The 15,417-nt window shown below is 42.2% G+C and overlaps 1 protein-coding gene across 1 annotated transcript in view; it reads left to right on the top strand.

Annotated features, from left to right (window-relative positions):
• TMEM132D (transmembrane protein 132D) overlaps positions 1–15,417 on the top strand; it is a 233,626-nt gene that overhangs the window by 181,947 nt on the left and 36,262 nt on the right. Inside the window, exon 5 of the mRNA XM_071571918.1 lies at positions 11,581–11,724. Within this exon, the coding sequence (XP_071428019.1) occupies positions 11,581–11,724 (144 nt within the window). The remainder of the gene's footprint in view (positions 1–11,580; positions 11,725–15,417) is intronic.

Consider the following 15,417-nt stretch of genomic DNA (forward strand, 5'->3'; position numbering starts at 1 on the left):
AGCTCAAATGAGGAGCTAATTACGAGCCCAGCAGAGCCCTTGGCTGCAGGCTTCCCTGCTGCTCTGCCCTTAGTCTGCTCATGAATGAATTGTTGGCTTTGAGGCAGGTTTCCAGGGCCCCTGTGATGGTCCCAATTTAGCTCAGGCTGCTTATTGCTTGACATTCCTAAATATGAATGTGCTATGAAAACCACCAGGCCAGTCTGGAAGGAAATTTTGGAAGAGGCAACTTAGTCACTTTTCCTCTGCACAATGACCTGCAAAAGAGGAGTTGTCTTTTCCTGATAAATCTCTTTCTTCTCTTAAGAAATGTGAAAAACTAGTTTGATCCTTGCTCTCTGCCTGTGCCATGGGAGTTCACACTAATTGCCACATTTAGGCAGATTTTGTCCTTGCAAATCTGCTTTTTTTTCTCATTGTCACCGTATCATTTTCTCCTTGTCTTCCCACCATGCTTGGTACATCACCTATGCTGCTATCAGGATTTTCCATGTGCAGCAAAGGGATGGGATGGCAGAGCTCCAGGGATTGCTCCTGGCTTTGCCAGTGGCTCTGTGTAGAGGCTTGGGCAGCTCTCCTGACCTCATTGCTTCTCTGCTTTCCCCTTTGGAAAACTGCAAAGGACACAGCAGAGCTTCTAAAATGATAAGAAAATCAAGTCAGAGTTGATAAATGGACTCGATGATTTTAGAGGTCTTTTCCAACCTTTATGATTCTCTGTGCACCTTGATTTACCTGTTTTACTAACAGGTCTTGCTTAACCTCACAGAGTTAAACCAAAGCTGTGAGAGATGGGAGGAGAGGAACAAGCACATCTGTCAGAGATTTGTAACATCCTGTAATCAGATGGCAGAGCTGAATTTTAAAGAGGGTTGTAAAGTAACCGGCTCTGCAGATGCCATGGGAAAAAGCACTGAGTGTCTGGTAGACATTAAAAGCTTGGAAAATTGTAGGAGATAATAGAGCAGCTAGAGAGGATGGGGCAAAACCATCATGGATTGGAGGTGAAGTTGAGGCAATTTCACTGTGTGCCTGTGTTAAGGAGTTCCTCTACCCCAAATGCCCAAGCAGATGCTGTGTGTGGTGCTTGGCAGAGGAGCAGGGGAACTCTCTGTGGGTATCTGTAATAAGGAAAGCTGCATCTGTGCCCCTGTCACAGCACTGGACTTCAGAGGGGTCAGTGGAAACATGGGGCATGTGAGGCACCAAGGCAGGCTCCTGGTGATGGATTGGGATGGAAATTAATGGAATGTTGCACAGCAGGGCTTCAGAGTACAAACAAAACTGTGCAGAGCACTGGCAGACAGACCTCAGCAGATACACTGTCACATGGTGAAAGTTGATACTGACGTTGTTTTCAGGTGTGAGTTTGTTTGTCGGTAAAACAATAGAAAAATCTAAACTTATTCAGACAGTAAAACATTGAATCTCCTTTTGCTGCGACTGGTTTGCATTTTCCAGAGGGCTCTGGTGGGGCCTGATGGCCGCACAGTCCAAGTCTGGGGAAGCCTTTGGCAGGAAGCCTCTTCCTCAGTAACCTAAGGGCACATCACCTCATCTCTGTGGTTCTCTGATGTGTAGAATGTAGAAATACGTTCCCAAGGAAGTTAATGCAGCTGCTGCAGTCATTGACTCATTTATGTGTTCTAATCCATAGTATCAATAGTTCTGCTCTGTGCAGGAACAGGCTCCATCCCACGTGTGATTGTGTGGGAGGGAGAGTACAGATAATGGAGTGTGAGACAGGGAGGCTCTGCCACAGCAGCAGCCTCTGTTTCCAGCAGTGCCCAGCACCCATTGCAGCTTTTGCTACATGTACCCACAGACATCTGCAAAGTCCTGTCTCCTTCAGCAAAGTGAAGTGGAAGAGTATTTCCTTGTGCATTCTTTAGTCAGCAGTTAACATTCCCTGGAGAACCTGTTAGTCCTTGTCCTCCCCTGCTCTCTGCCTCAGAATCCTTCCCGTTCTCTGTCTTCACCCTTCCCAGCCTCAGCCTTCTCCCAGCTTGTCACTTGCTGGCTGTGACAGTGCAGAAATAACGCTTGTGGGCAGGGCAGGCAGGGCTGGGGCGGGCAGGGCTGCCTGGTGGCACAGCGCCCTGTGTGCCCCTGCCCTCACCCACCCTGGGGCACAGCGGAGGGGAGAGTGACACAGTGGGCAGGCGAGGGAGCACGGAGCTTTCAGTGCTGTCTAGCCCTGGAAATCAGAGAATGACAAAATAAAACCTGTCAAATGTCTCTGCTGGGTATGTCTGCATCCCAAGGGTTGCCGTGATCTGCTCCTTGTTGGCCAGGCCCCAAGGAGCCGTGTGGCAGACGGGAAGAGGGTTCCCCAGCCGTGCCCCCTTATATTCCCTTCAGACCACCAAGCACGCAGGGTTAGCACAGGGTGAAGGGTGGGAAGGATTCCTGTGCAGCTCCGACAGGGCCTGGGAATGACAGCAGCAAGCTGCAAAAGAAAGAGAATTTAAAAAAAGACATATTGAACAAGGCTAGTGATTTGGTTTGGGGTTTTTAATGCTACCCTCCATGAAAATGAAGCTGTTTCACTTAGCCTGACCTGGCTCTGCTACACATCACTCCAAATATTTACTCTGCTAAACTGCATTGCTACAGCCTCGTTGGCATCTTTTCTTTGAAGTGATATCCTAGAGCTTTCATTTTGTTGCTGGAAATCCCTACATCACATCCCATAGCCCACCCCTTACTGAGCTCCAAAACCCCCTGCAGGCTCCAAACCACTGCATTAGGCTTCTGAACCACAGGCCTGAGAATCAAAAGAGCCTTCCTGCTGGCACATCAATCCGGGAGCTGAGATACTGACCCCATGTGTGAAATTCTGATTGGGTTTAGTTAATTTTGCATGACATGTCCCTACCAGTCTCCCCAGTCTCAGCAATTGAGCAGCATCAGACACAGTGTATTCGTGTACCCTAGGCCAGATCTGCCAGCTCTGCTCTTCTGAAAGGTCTCCTCCAACGATCAGACATGGCTTTCCCTCCTGAGATGATGTCTGAGAGTTCTGGCAGCCTTCCTGGGGAAAGCCAAGATGAAATCCTCCCTGAGTTTGTTTGTGTGTTTGTTTGTTTGTTTGCTTTTAACAGCAAACCTTGTTGATTATCAGCTAAAGCTGTCTGTCTAGAGACCAAAATCAAGTATGCACACACAGCTTCATGGAGTTCCAGTTTGGAGCCTGTGAATTAATTAGCAATTTCTCTGAAGAGCCACAGCCTGACAATTCACAGGCTTCCTAGCTCTGACTTTGATAAGCAGTGAATGTACATGAAGCCTTCCTGGGATCATGGTAGCCTACTTAGCACTGCAAACCACCCAAACACCAAAGGACAGCTTGCCAGAAGTATGCTAACACAATTCCTAAATGTTAGACATCAAAAGGACTCTGTCTGTTTAAACCTGAGACAAATTAAATTTACATTGCCTCTGCAGCTAGAAAAAAAAAAAGTGAATTCCCCTGGGAGGATTGGATTCCTCAGCTATGTGAGTGTTAAGGAGATCCAGTAGGGCTTGTGTGGCTTACTGGTAATGTTACAGACTTTCCTGTTGCTATACAGTTCATTATCCTCTTTATTTAGTTTGCTTGTGTGCTGCCTGCTCCCAGAAATACAGAAAATACAGCTAAAAATGACACCTTTCTGCTCTGTGAAGTCATTGTTGGAGACCTTAAATCCTTGAGTGCCTTTATCCCAGCAGCAGAGCTGTAAAGAACAGTGAGCACCGAAAAAGGAGGTGAGGTCCTTCACCTCAACTTTGTTCTTGTGTTTGTTGTGTGTTTGCTGTGCTTCATCTTCAAAAAAACTGTTACCTATTATTAGCTGGTCCAGCAGCTTGACCTTGGGCCTGAACTTTGGGCTGGACATTGTGCAAATACAAAACAAAACAAAAATCCCTGTTTTGAGCCATTCCATTTGAGAGAGACAAGACAGACAAAGGTAAGGAAAAGGAACATAGCAGGCAAAGGTGTTTATCTCTCCTACAGAGTGAATTTATTTATTTTCTAGGGATTTTTTCCATCACCTAAAGATGTGGAATTGAATCCTGCAATCATAGACAGGTCCACAGCCCAGGATTGCCTGTTGTAACAATAAACATGTGTGAAACAAGGGAATGTACCAGCCTGAACAGAAGCCTCACTTCACTGAGACAGCTGCAGTAGTACCTGGATTTTGCTTTGGAGATGTATTTCTTTTCTTTTTGAGTTTTTTACTGAACATCTTGGGCTGTATAGTGAGACCTCTCACTGCTGGTCATCTTCTAATGATTCCATTTTCCCTTTGCATCTTCTACCTCTTATTTTGCTCCTTCCCTGCCTATTTACTACACACAGCACTGTCTTATATATTTAGCTTTTCTTTCTCACTCCCTCCTCCAGCTTTAGCAGTGAAAGATTCTATCTATACAGAGATGAAAGTTTGTTAGTAAGAATATAAAATAGCTTAAAGGCTTTGCAAAACTTAAGTCTCAGATTAAAAATAATTAGGTATTTTTCCTGAATGCCTCATGTGTGACAGGAGGAGGGGCAGACAGTCTGTCTGATTAGCCCATGTTGTTTTCTCCCTGTAGCACAATCCAGCCACTGGCTGTTTTCTGTTTTTTAGGTGAAAAAGTGTGATTGCTGGGCTTTATATGTATAGGGGCTTTGTTTCAGTGCTCATTCTTGCCAAATTTGCTCTCTCCATAAGCAGCGATTCTGCCCCAGTGGAGGAGTGAGAGCGTGGCTGGAGGTGAGTCACACCCCATTGCATGGAGTCTAAATTATTCAAGGAATCACAGACTGAAAAAGAAAGAATGAAAAATATATTCAAACATTGATTCTGCCACCCACTTCTTTCTAAACAACAGTTTTGCACTCACATTTTGCCATTAAAAAAAATCCATTTTCCCCTCTCCAGCAGCTGTGTGGAAGACTAGGAGTCAGCAGGTAGATCTATCCAGAGAAACCTCCCTTTGGGTTTCTGTGGATGCTTCTGTTTAACCTCTGTGTCAGCACATCTGATTGTGGAGCTCTCTCGCCTGAACTGAGCAAAAAAGCAAACTGATTAAGTAGCAAGTGCTTGAATTAAATGTGATTAATTTGCTTATATCCCAGTGACTTCAGATTTCATTCTGCATGATGAAAGGTGAACACATGAAACCAAACAGTTAACCTTGAAGTTCATGTCAGTCTTTTCACATTTTCGCATTCAGGTTTCACCATAATTTCTCATACTTGCAGTATTTAAATTGTACTTGCAACTCTTCTATTTATATTAAAGGCCTCACAAATTATTTTGTGTTATTTCTGGCCACCGTGCCTTTATTCCTTTGGACACAAAAGAATTGCAGGTAACTTTTCAATTTTTTCAGTGCATCCTAAAGAACCTGGAAACCACAAGGCAAATAAAGAAATCAGGATTATATTTTATATACTTCAAGCTGCTTGCAGAGCTGACAATAATGTACTACAGGCGAGAAAATTTGCTCCGGAGCGTTTTTGGTTTCTCTGCACCACCCTGTATCTACCCCGCCAGCTGCTTCTAAAACTTGTACTTCAGCTGCCATAATCTTGTCATTAAAGGTGGATTTAAGTTTTTAAGAACCAATGAAAAAAACCTTTTTACTCACAAGCAGAGGCTGGGAGATGACTCTGCATTTAAGGTGCAAGCTCAGCTTTACTCCAGCGTTCAGTGCTAATCCTGTATAATCGAGGGTTGGATGGTCCCCACCCACAGCAGCTCCTTCAGAGAGATGCATCTCTTGGCTTTATTGTTCAGCTGCTGCTTCCTGACTTTTCAAATCTCTTCAATGTCGTTGTTTTTGTTTCCTCTTCTTGCAGTGGTAGCAGGAGGCAAAAAGCTGAATTTGACCACATCCATGAGAATGTCAAGCATTTAGACTTTATTGGTTTAGAAGCTTACTAAATTTAAACAGAAGCATTAACATGGCCTTAGGCTCTCTTGACAGTTATAAACTCTTCCTTGGGGGGATTTCTGTAATGCTTTCTAATCAGCTTAAGGAGTTAATTAAACAGCTGTCACTTAGCTTCTTAATTCTGAGACTTGATGCTAAATAAGATTTGAAATTAGTTATGCATGACTGAAGAATGGATTCTCTGATATAAGCAAGATGGCTGCTAGCTGAAGAGGAGGAAAATCTAGGTCTCTTTTACAATAAATAGTGAAAAGATTCAAGGTGGTACCCTGGATTACTGCTCTACATGCTGTTTAATAGAAAATATATTTAAAACAAAAAAAAGGAAAATGGAGAATGTTAAGGAATGCCAAATGGGACAGATTTGGAGGTTCTCATTTAGTGGCATGCTCTGGACTTCAGGAGATTTCAGGGATCATTGTATTCCCTTCCCTCTTGCAGTCTCTACAAAATGTCATATCAAAAATATGTATTGATAACAAAAAGGAACATGCTTGATTTTTGAAATTAGATCTTTAGCCTGCAAAGATAAAATCCACTACCATAACAAAAGAATGTAGCTGGAGATCTGCTGTGCCTATAGGACATGTATTACAGTGTCATGGGGACTTTGTCATGCTTTCTTTCCCTGGTGGAATGTAGGAGGAGAAGCACCTCTTCTCTGAAAGGGAATGATGCAACCCCCTTGCAAGAGAGAAGCAACAATATATTTTATTGATATATTTAAGGCAGTGAGTTAACCAAGTCCAGTGGTAAATGTGGCAGTGGTTTAACAAGATTCAGTGGCACTCAAGGTGCACTTGAGTATTTACTGCATCGTAGACAAGGTCAAATAAAACTTTCAGAGACCCTTCTGTTGAATCGTGAGGTTCAGAAAGGACTCCCTTGTGTACTAAACTTGACAGGGCAGAGTTCAGGTGCAGCTGGATCCAGACTGAGCCCCAGACATGGTCAAACGTTTATGTCTAAAGGATTGTATATGAGCAATCAATCCTCTGTATCACTTAACAAAGATTTCAGAGTTTCAGCCCTTTTATTCCCAGTTCCCTTGCCGAGCATCTGACGTGATTGGGATTCCCTCAGCCTCAAGGAGTAACCTTGAGAGGTTCCCTACTCAAGGGTTGATCCAGGCTGTGCAGGAGAGCTCAGCAGGCCCTGGGCTGCCCACTGTTAATGGAGTGAAACAATTGACTTAAAGTCACATTTGCATCCAGCCCTCAGTAACTGTGTTGTTACCTGTCTCCCAGAGTCCAACTCCAACCAGATGCAGCCACCAGGTCCACCAGTGGTGGCTTTGCTTAAGCAGAAAAGGGAGGGGCACAGTGCCACCCTGAGCTGCAGATCTCTTCAAGTTATTATGAGGGAACATGTCCCCAGGTGTTTTTTGCAAACAAGCTGTTGCCTTGCTCGCTGCTGCTTGTAGCACTGTGAGGTCTGTGAGGGCCACCAGGGATTCGGGGTTAAGTTGATGTGTTGACTCAGGTTAAAATGCTTTTGGAAAAGAATGCTGACAGTTAGTACTGAAGTTTTCTTTGTCAGAAACGGGATGTGAGGCCTCAAGGCTAAGTATGAGTTAGTCATGCTTTTATTTCTTTTACAAGTATATATATATATATATAAATATATAAACATTAGGAAATACTGCGTATATAGAGAGAACTAGGGGAAGAAACAGAAATTCCTTCAAATTTATGGAGGTATTGATAAAAGTCCTTCTTTTCACCCCAGGAATTATAAGGCAAAAGATGTCTGCAGGGAAATTAAATTGCAGGGAAGCTACCAATTAAAACTGAAAAAACTAATAGGTATTCACTTCTGCATTTCTTCTTAAATAGATGCTTACTGTGTACATCTTCTGAATATGTGTCTGCTGGAGGGCTTAATATGCTCAGTTATTTAATCTGAATCTCTTCAGTAGGCAAAGAATGCTCACTCCAGAATTTTCTTTAAAGTATTACTGTTTATTTACTGTGGTAGCAATTTCGCAATAAAGATTACCTGGTCCTCCGTTTCTAATACATAAAGAAACATGTTTTCCTCTGATTATTATTTCATTTTATTATTTGAGGGGCTTGGTGTATGTGAATTATAGAGATATGCTGTGTAATACTTAGAGAAAGTTCAGCATCTTTTTAATAGCTGCTCAGGGAATCAACTTTCAGCAGTGAGACTATTTGGCAATAGCTTTGCAAAGGCATAACTATTCCAATCTTGCAGTGCCCTGACATCTTATCTCCTATAATCTATGTTAGTTATGGATAAAGAACATAATATTTCTTCAGGAGATTCCTTAAGCAGCAAAAAGCAACAGTTTTAAATTAGTAACTATTTAGATTTATAGCTTTTACATGCTGGGCCTCTCAACTATAAATCTCTATGTAGCTAAATAAGTATCATGTTCCTTTCCTCAAAATGAAATAATTTTCATATGCTTTCACCAGGGGAACGTTAAGCCCTTTCTGGCCATTAAACAAATGCCTGAAGGAGCATTTTATTCTGCCCCTGCTGTGTAAGTTGGTGTAAATGGTTATTATGCCTCTCTGTTCAGGGATGAGATGCAAACCAGGTGCTTGAAGAAATCATCCTCCAAGTCCATGCATGTGGAGGGGTGGAAATGGCTGCAAACAGGATATAGAGCTCGGTTATTCCAGTGTAGATCAGCACAATTTCAGACCAGTGCCAGCTTGTTTTGGCTCATCTTTTTAGAGCTGAGTGGATTTGTTTTCCTGGGACTCAACAAGTAGTTGTTGATAGAAATTCAGAGAACCACCACAGCTGTTTGGATGAATCCAGGCATTATTTCTTGCCCCCCACTTCCCTCATTTCTTTGGGAGAGAGGGGACAAAGATTGTTTTGGAGATTTTAATGATTTTTTTATTGCTAAGAATCAGCAGTACTGTCACCTGCTGCTCATTGTGCTGATACAGGCTGTGCACAGTTCTGAAAGCACTTTCTTTCTGAACATGGATCTAGAACATGAATACAGACAAAAAACTACAAAACTTTGAATCCAAGATCTTTGATTTTGGATAGAAACAACGTATGCACTTGCTTCCTTACCTTAGAATTGGGTATGAATGTGCCCATCTCGTTGCTCATACAGAAATTCCCTGTGGATTAGATATACTATACCTTGTAAAAAAGTTACCAAGAACAGAGTAGTGACAGTGAAAGAGCTGATGTATTACATATCCTGTGTTTAGGATGCAGTCTGTATTCTGGATATCCACAGCTAGAATTGGAAAAAACAGAGGCTCAAAAGAAATTCATGAAGCTTTTGAGAATCATTCTCCTCTTACCAGGGGAAATTACATTTGCCTTTGGTAAGCAGAACTCATTAATCACACTGTTTCAAAGGCTTGGTTATTAAACTTCTCTTTGCTTTATAAAATAATTACAAGGGTCACACTGTAATGGATCAGCTGGAGGAAGGGAGTCCTTCCTGCTTGGGGGAGCAGGTCTAGGTAGGTGGTGTGGCCTCAAATAGTCCCAGTGAAATGAGATTCATGTCCAAGTGTTTGCAAAACCAGGACCTAACACCTGGATTCTGTAATTACAGTGTATGCCTAATAGCACTTGTTCTGTGAAGCTGCCCCCATTTGCAGCTCTAGAGCCTACAGGAGAGTGGAAAAAGGTTTTAAATAACCTGCATGCAGTAACTTTGCTGCAAAGCCTAGATACAGGAAAAAAAAATCCAAAAACCTGGAAACTTAATTGCAAATTTGAGAACTCAGTTGCCTTAATAATATGTTCTCTCCTGAGAACAAATGTGTGCTCAAGACAGACAGGCCTTACTGTGCAGGCAGATATTCTCACCTTTGTATGGATTATAATTTCAAAATATCTGAAGGGCTTTTGTACTGAGGGAGGGAGAGGATTTTCTTCTCAAGTTCTCTTTTTGTGAAATCCTCTTTCTGCCTTCCCTGAAGATCATGGTGAGGATGGGGCAACTTTAGCAAAGCAGCTGTCAAGTGACCAGGAGGGGTTTTTCTTTCTTTAAATGTTGCTTTGCATCTGAATAAAATGTCTCTGTTTCTTTAAGTGGTAGGAAAAAGGCTTTTTGATGTGAGTCCTTTAGATGAGAGAAATCTCAGCTTCTCATTTTTAGCCCAAGAGGCAGTAGGAGCAATCATCATCTTCTGGTAACTTTGTTCCAAGACAACTTTGGTGTCTTCCACAAGTAGAATCAGGTCAGTCTCAGAGCTCATACCGTGAGCTATTTAGATAATGAGAATTTAGCACTTGGGGGGCTTTGGAAACCTTTATTGCACAAGAGCCAGCTGAAATCAAGAGCCTCCCTTTCTATGGGATAGTCCATGGTTTGCAGGCACAGTTCTGAAAGGCTTAGAGACCTTCCCAAGAATGAGCAGAATTCTAGAATTAGGGGTGGAAGGATTCAGGCAGGAATTTGTGCTCTGTCTTGGCACAGATCAGTGATATCTGTGGTGCCAGACTCAGGTGACACCCAGGTATCAGAGAGCACTGTTTGGTCTCATGCTCTTTATATAATCAGAACTCAGCACTTCTAAATTAGAAGTGATAAATCAAATAGAAGGAATGCATTTAGCAATAATCATCACAACAGTGACATGCCACAGTCACAGGTCACTGCAGAGCTCATCTTGGTTAAAGAGCCCAGGCCTTCCTCAGCATCCTTCCTCTTTTTGGGAGAGGATGGTTTTGCACAAGCCTCATTGAAAGGTAAAGAAAGAGTTGTGGCTTGCCCACCATATCCAAACAAGAGCCAGGATAAGTCCTAGAAGACCCAAAGAAGGTCTGATTCCACACAGTCCTTTACTTAGGACCTGAACTATGGCACTCAAATTAATTCCCTTGGAGGCAGAGTGAGGGCAAACCACAAGTTGTCTGTCAGGAGAGCCAGTGTCATTGTCCTACAGGCTGTGAATTGCTGATTGTGCCAAGATTGCATCCCCAGGCTGCCTCTGGGGCTGGAGCCCATTGCACAGGCATGGCCAGCCTGAGGGTGCACCCAAAGGTGCAGCCAGAGGCCCTGTGCAGGGTGGCAGGGGGCTGGAAGCTCAGGCAGTGTGTGTTGCAGACAGTCTTCCCCACTGCAGAGGCTTGGCAGAGATCCCCCAGGACACTGGGGGCAAAGTGGATCTGACTGTCCTCAGTCCAAACTTACTCCCTAACAATTGCACAGGATTTCTTTGGTCTCCATTTTGGCAGTATTTGTCATAGAACATCATAGAATTTCAATGTCATAGAATTTCAGTATTTGTAGAAAACCTGTCAGAAAACAGTTTTCAGAGTAAACCAGCAAGATTTACAGCATTATTTTTGTGTGATCAGCAAGATCATTAGTGAGCTCCTCAGGATGGAGATTGCACTACTGCTAAATGCAAGGTGCATCTTGTTTATGTAGTGCAGGGTCATTCCTTGGGTGTTAGGTTGCTCTGGCACTTGATGAGCATTCAGGAAATAGTAATTAAGGCATGAAAAATAACTTAACAGCCCTGAATCAGAATTGGGACTTTGGTTCCAGGATTGAAGGGAGGAAGTTTATCTTTCCTGCCTGCTGCAGTTTGGAACAGTTCTTGGCATAGGCACTTGGAATTAAAGCTGAATCAAGGGGGTACTAATGAATTAATAGCAAAATATATTTATTAAAGGGCCTTTTTTTTCTCTTAGGAAGCAGAGATCCTGAATACAGCTATTCTGACTGGGAAAACAGTGGCTGTCCCTGTCAAAGTGGTTTCTGTGGAAGATGATGGGACTGTGACTGACCTTCTGGATTCTGTGGAGTGCAGATCCTCAGATGAAGATGTCATTAAGGTAGGATCAGACTGCACCATTACACCAAGGCCCTGCAAAACAGTGGTGTTCTCTAATGGGACAAAATCTTTCATCTTCCTAACTTCTCTACTGCTGGAACAGAAAGGTGTATTATTGCTGTTTACAGAAAGGTTTATTATTGCTGTTATTGCGGTATAGATTGGTTCAGTGAAGCAACAAACCAAACACAAAATCACTCATTTTCCATCCTGCTTGTCAAATCCTTGGAATTGTCTGTCACTTCCCATTTCTGAAGTATTTTCAGAGTTCAATCTACCTTTGCTTCTTCAATTAAATGGGCTGTGCAGGTTCAGGAATATTGTCAGCTGATGTTCTAGAGAAGGAGGTAGTTCCTCTGAACTTGGTTTGCCACATTGGAACAGGAGTTGTATGAGGTTTGTGTCTTTTCTGGGAGTATTGCAGACATCATTATCTTTACTTTTGGTATTTTCTTTGGTCATAATTGCTACCAGGGTATCACACAGGAAGCGTGTTGGCTGTGAATTATGGACTAGAAGCTTCTGGATAAGACACTTGACATATGGATTGACTGTGTACAACACATCTATAGCCTAAACTTCCTGAAAGATAAATGCCAGGCAATAATGTGCTGCTACTCTCAGCTGTGACTCAGTGTGTACTTTCCTGGCCAGTGGTGAGGTGAGAGCCTGCAGAAATGCCTCTTTTTAGTGCTGAAATCATAGGCTCATAATGGACCCTCAAGAAGATTGCTGCTTCTTTAAGGCTTTCAGTTTGTACCAACATTGCTCCTAAAAGTTTGTAAGAAATGCTGCATATTTCCACTCTCCTTGGTTAATGGCTGGCACGTTCTACTGGTGATGGAAGGACATGGTCAGCAGTGGGGATGGTGGGAGATAAGGTGGAGAGTATTCCAACACAGTGACAGAAAAGTTGACTTGCCCACAGCAGCTTTTACCTTTTCAGACTCACCTGTGGCCATCTCTTGAGGAGAGAAAACGAGAGACACAGCTACAAATAAAAGTTAATATTGAATTTTTTTGTAAGATAACCAGCGTGTCACAAAACGATTACAAATACTTCAGGCCCCCCCTCCAGCTGCTGGAAATCACTGTTATGCCATTAACTTTTGTGAACTGCACCTTATTGAGGACTTGGCCTTTGTGAAATTTGCCTTAGCCTGAAGCTGACAGGATTGCTGAGCATCCTGCCTGTTACAGTTCATTTTAATGTGGATTCAAACAGCTCAGAGCAGTGTTAGCTCCAAAGCCTCCCTGGGCCCCATTACTTCAAAAACCCTCTTCCTAGTGGACATTTTTTGCTTTTCTAGGCACAGATGAGTGTAGAAACTTGGTTGTTACTGTCATATGGGAGTTTGAGACATACCTCTAAGTTTCGTAGCCTCATGTCATAGAGGATGTGACAACTTAGAGCAGAATATTGAAGAATCAAGCTGAGTAGAGGTGTAAATGATCTTTCTTGAGCTTTCTAAAGATTTTTTCTCCCCCAAAATTAGAGGTTTTACACTCATTGGACTTGTTTTAAGTAATTGCTTGATGATAATTTATTGTCTCCAAGAAGAACACAAGCAATTTCAAAGGCCAGCATTTTTTATGTTTTCCTTTTAGAATCTACTCAGGGTTCCTATTTGTCTGAACAGCCACCGAGTTGGTATTTTCTGATTGAGTGTGTCTTTCTGGCTGTATTAATAGAAATCTTTTTCTGTTTTCTTGATTCTACGAAGCCCTTTTGAATCTAGTAAATCTGCCAAGTATAGAAAACTGTTTGATTTACTCTAGATTTAAGAACAGAAAGAGATGATTTGAGGTCCCTGTGTTGTAGAAGTTAATGGACTAAGACCTCACTCACTAATTCATCCTCTATTTTTCTTTTTTTTTTTTTTTTTGTGAACTGGAAAAAAGATTTTGAAAGCAATGCATCATTTGGAAGACATTTAAAAAATCAGTTTTGTTTTCTGAAGTTTTCATTTATCAGAGTTATCTGGCCTGTTCATTGGGTATTCATGTTGTAATTTTGTCTGATATAGATCTGAGACAGTTTGTAGTGTGGACTGTGCTCAGCTCAAGCCCTGGCAAAGAGGTTATGGTGGGAAAGTCATTAAATGTAAGGACATGAATATACCAATACAGGCTTGTGTGTCTGTCAAACCAGGCTGTGACCAGTCAGAGATCAGGATGTTCTGGGCTCCTGCACACAGCCCCAGAGCTCACTCCTCTGCAGCAGGAGGGCAGGTTTCAGCAGCCTTAAAATGAGTTGCCAGTTTAAAGAGAGCTCTTAATTGAAACTGTGTCTCCGAGTTTCCACTTTACCTGCTTTGTTTCAGACCAAGCCTTGTTCACAGGCATCTAATGAAGAGAAAGATATATAATTACTGGCCAGCCCTCAGCAAGCAAGTGTAATTAGAGTTTCTGTTCTCTGGGAATTGGAATACTGAATATAAAATGGCAGAAAAATCTGCTTAAGATGCCCATTGAAATATAAAGATTAAGATTACATTTCTGTAGGTCTTTACTGTTGCTGTTTTTCAATGCATCTGTCAAGTAGCATCTAACAGATTGATTATGTCCTCGTGGCTTAGCTTTTATTCCTGTTTTTTTGGTGTTGATTAATGATGAGGTTAAGCTCATTTTCCTTGCAGAATGAGGATACCTCATTCTTCTTTTCATTTCAGGGTCCACATTTATTACTCATTTCTTTCATCTGAGACTTCAAAGAACTTTAAAGAACTGGACCAAATTCTGCACTGACTCGTTTTGTGCCAAACTGCACCTACTTGAACTTGGCTGAGTAAGTCAGGACAGAATGTAGCCCATTGAAACAATATTTTTATAGTCAAATGATAGTCTGAATTTATTTGGTCCAGCATGACAGAGTAGCCACACTAAAAAAGTTAAGGTGAGAATGTCAAAGTGCTATAAAGTTCTGCCTCTTGAAGTTGATGTTAAAACTCTTGCTGACCTCATGGGCAAGAGAGAGATTGGTGAGCACACTTTTTTTTGCTGAGTTGTTAATATAGCTCAGATTTTCAAGATTATTTAAATCAAGAATGAGAAAAGAGGAACATAAACATCTTCTAATCTTTCATTTTGAAAAGATGTTTTCATTTCAAAATGGTCTTTTTTTTTTTCCAAGGCTCAACAAAGCCTAAAAGGCTCTGAAGCAACACTTTCCAGTGCTCTGGGTTTTCAATTTGATGAGTTAATTGAAAATCTGCATTGTTGTTTCCCTGAAATGAAAACACCTTTAGGTTCATTTTGTTTGATCAGTTAACTAAAAATTCCAGTATGTTCTCAGCTCTGTCCAGAAACCACTTGCCAGAAGTCACACAGTGATGGTGCCAACACCGGGAACAGAAAACAGCCTCTCTGTCCCTTTTTTATATTGTACTGTGTATTTTACAGAGGACTCCATTCAAAATCTTTATGTTATCCAAATGATGTGGTTTCCCAGCAAAATACCTTCAGCTTATTTCCTTCTGGAGCATCTTGTGCTTCTCAGCTCTGAGGCAGGGCTGCCAACAGGAGGCAGGTGTGCCTTTTGCCTGGATTCCAAGCAAACTCCTGGGGCAGGGGGAGTGAAAAGGGGAGGGTGTTTCTTCTGCCATCCAACAGGGAGGCATTGCTGGGCCAGGGAAGGGTTGGCACTGCTCTGCTCTGTTCACTTTGGAGTGTATTAGAGGGGCTAACAGCACAC

This window comes from Pithys albifrons, chromosome 17 (genome assembly GCF_047495875.1).
Source record: "Pithys albifrons albifrons isolate INPA30051 chromosome 17, PitAlb_v1, whole genome shotgun sequence".
Lineage (NCBI taxonomy): Eukaryota > Metazoa > Chordata > Aves > Passeriformes > Thamnophilidae > Pithys > Pithys albifrons.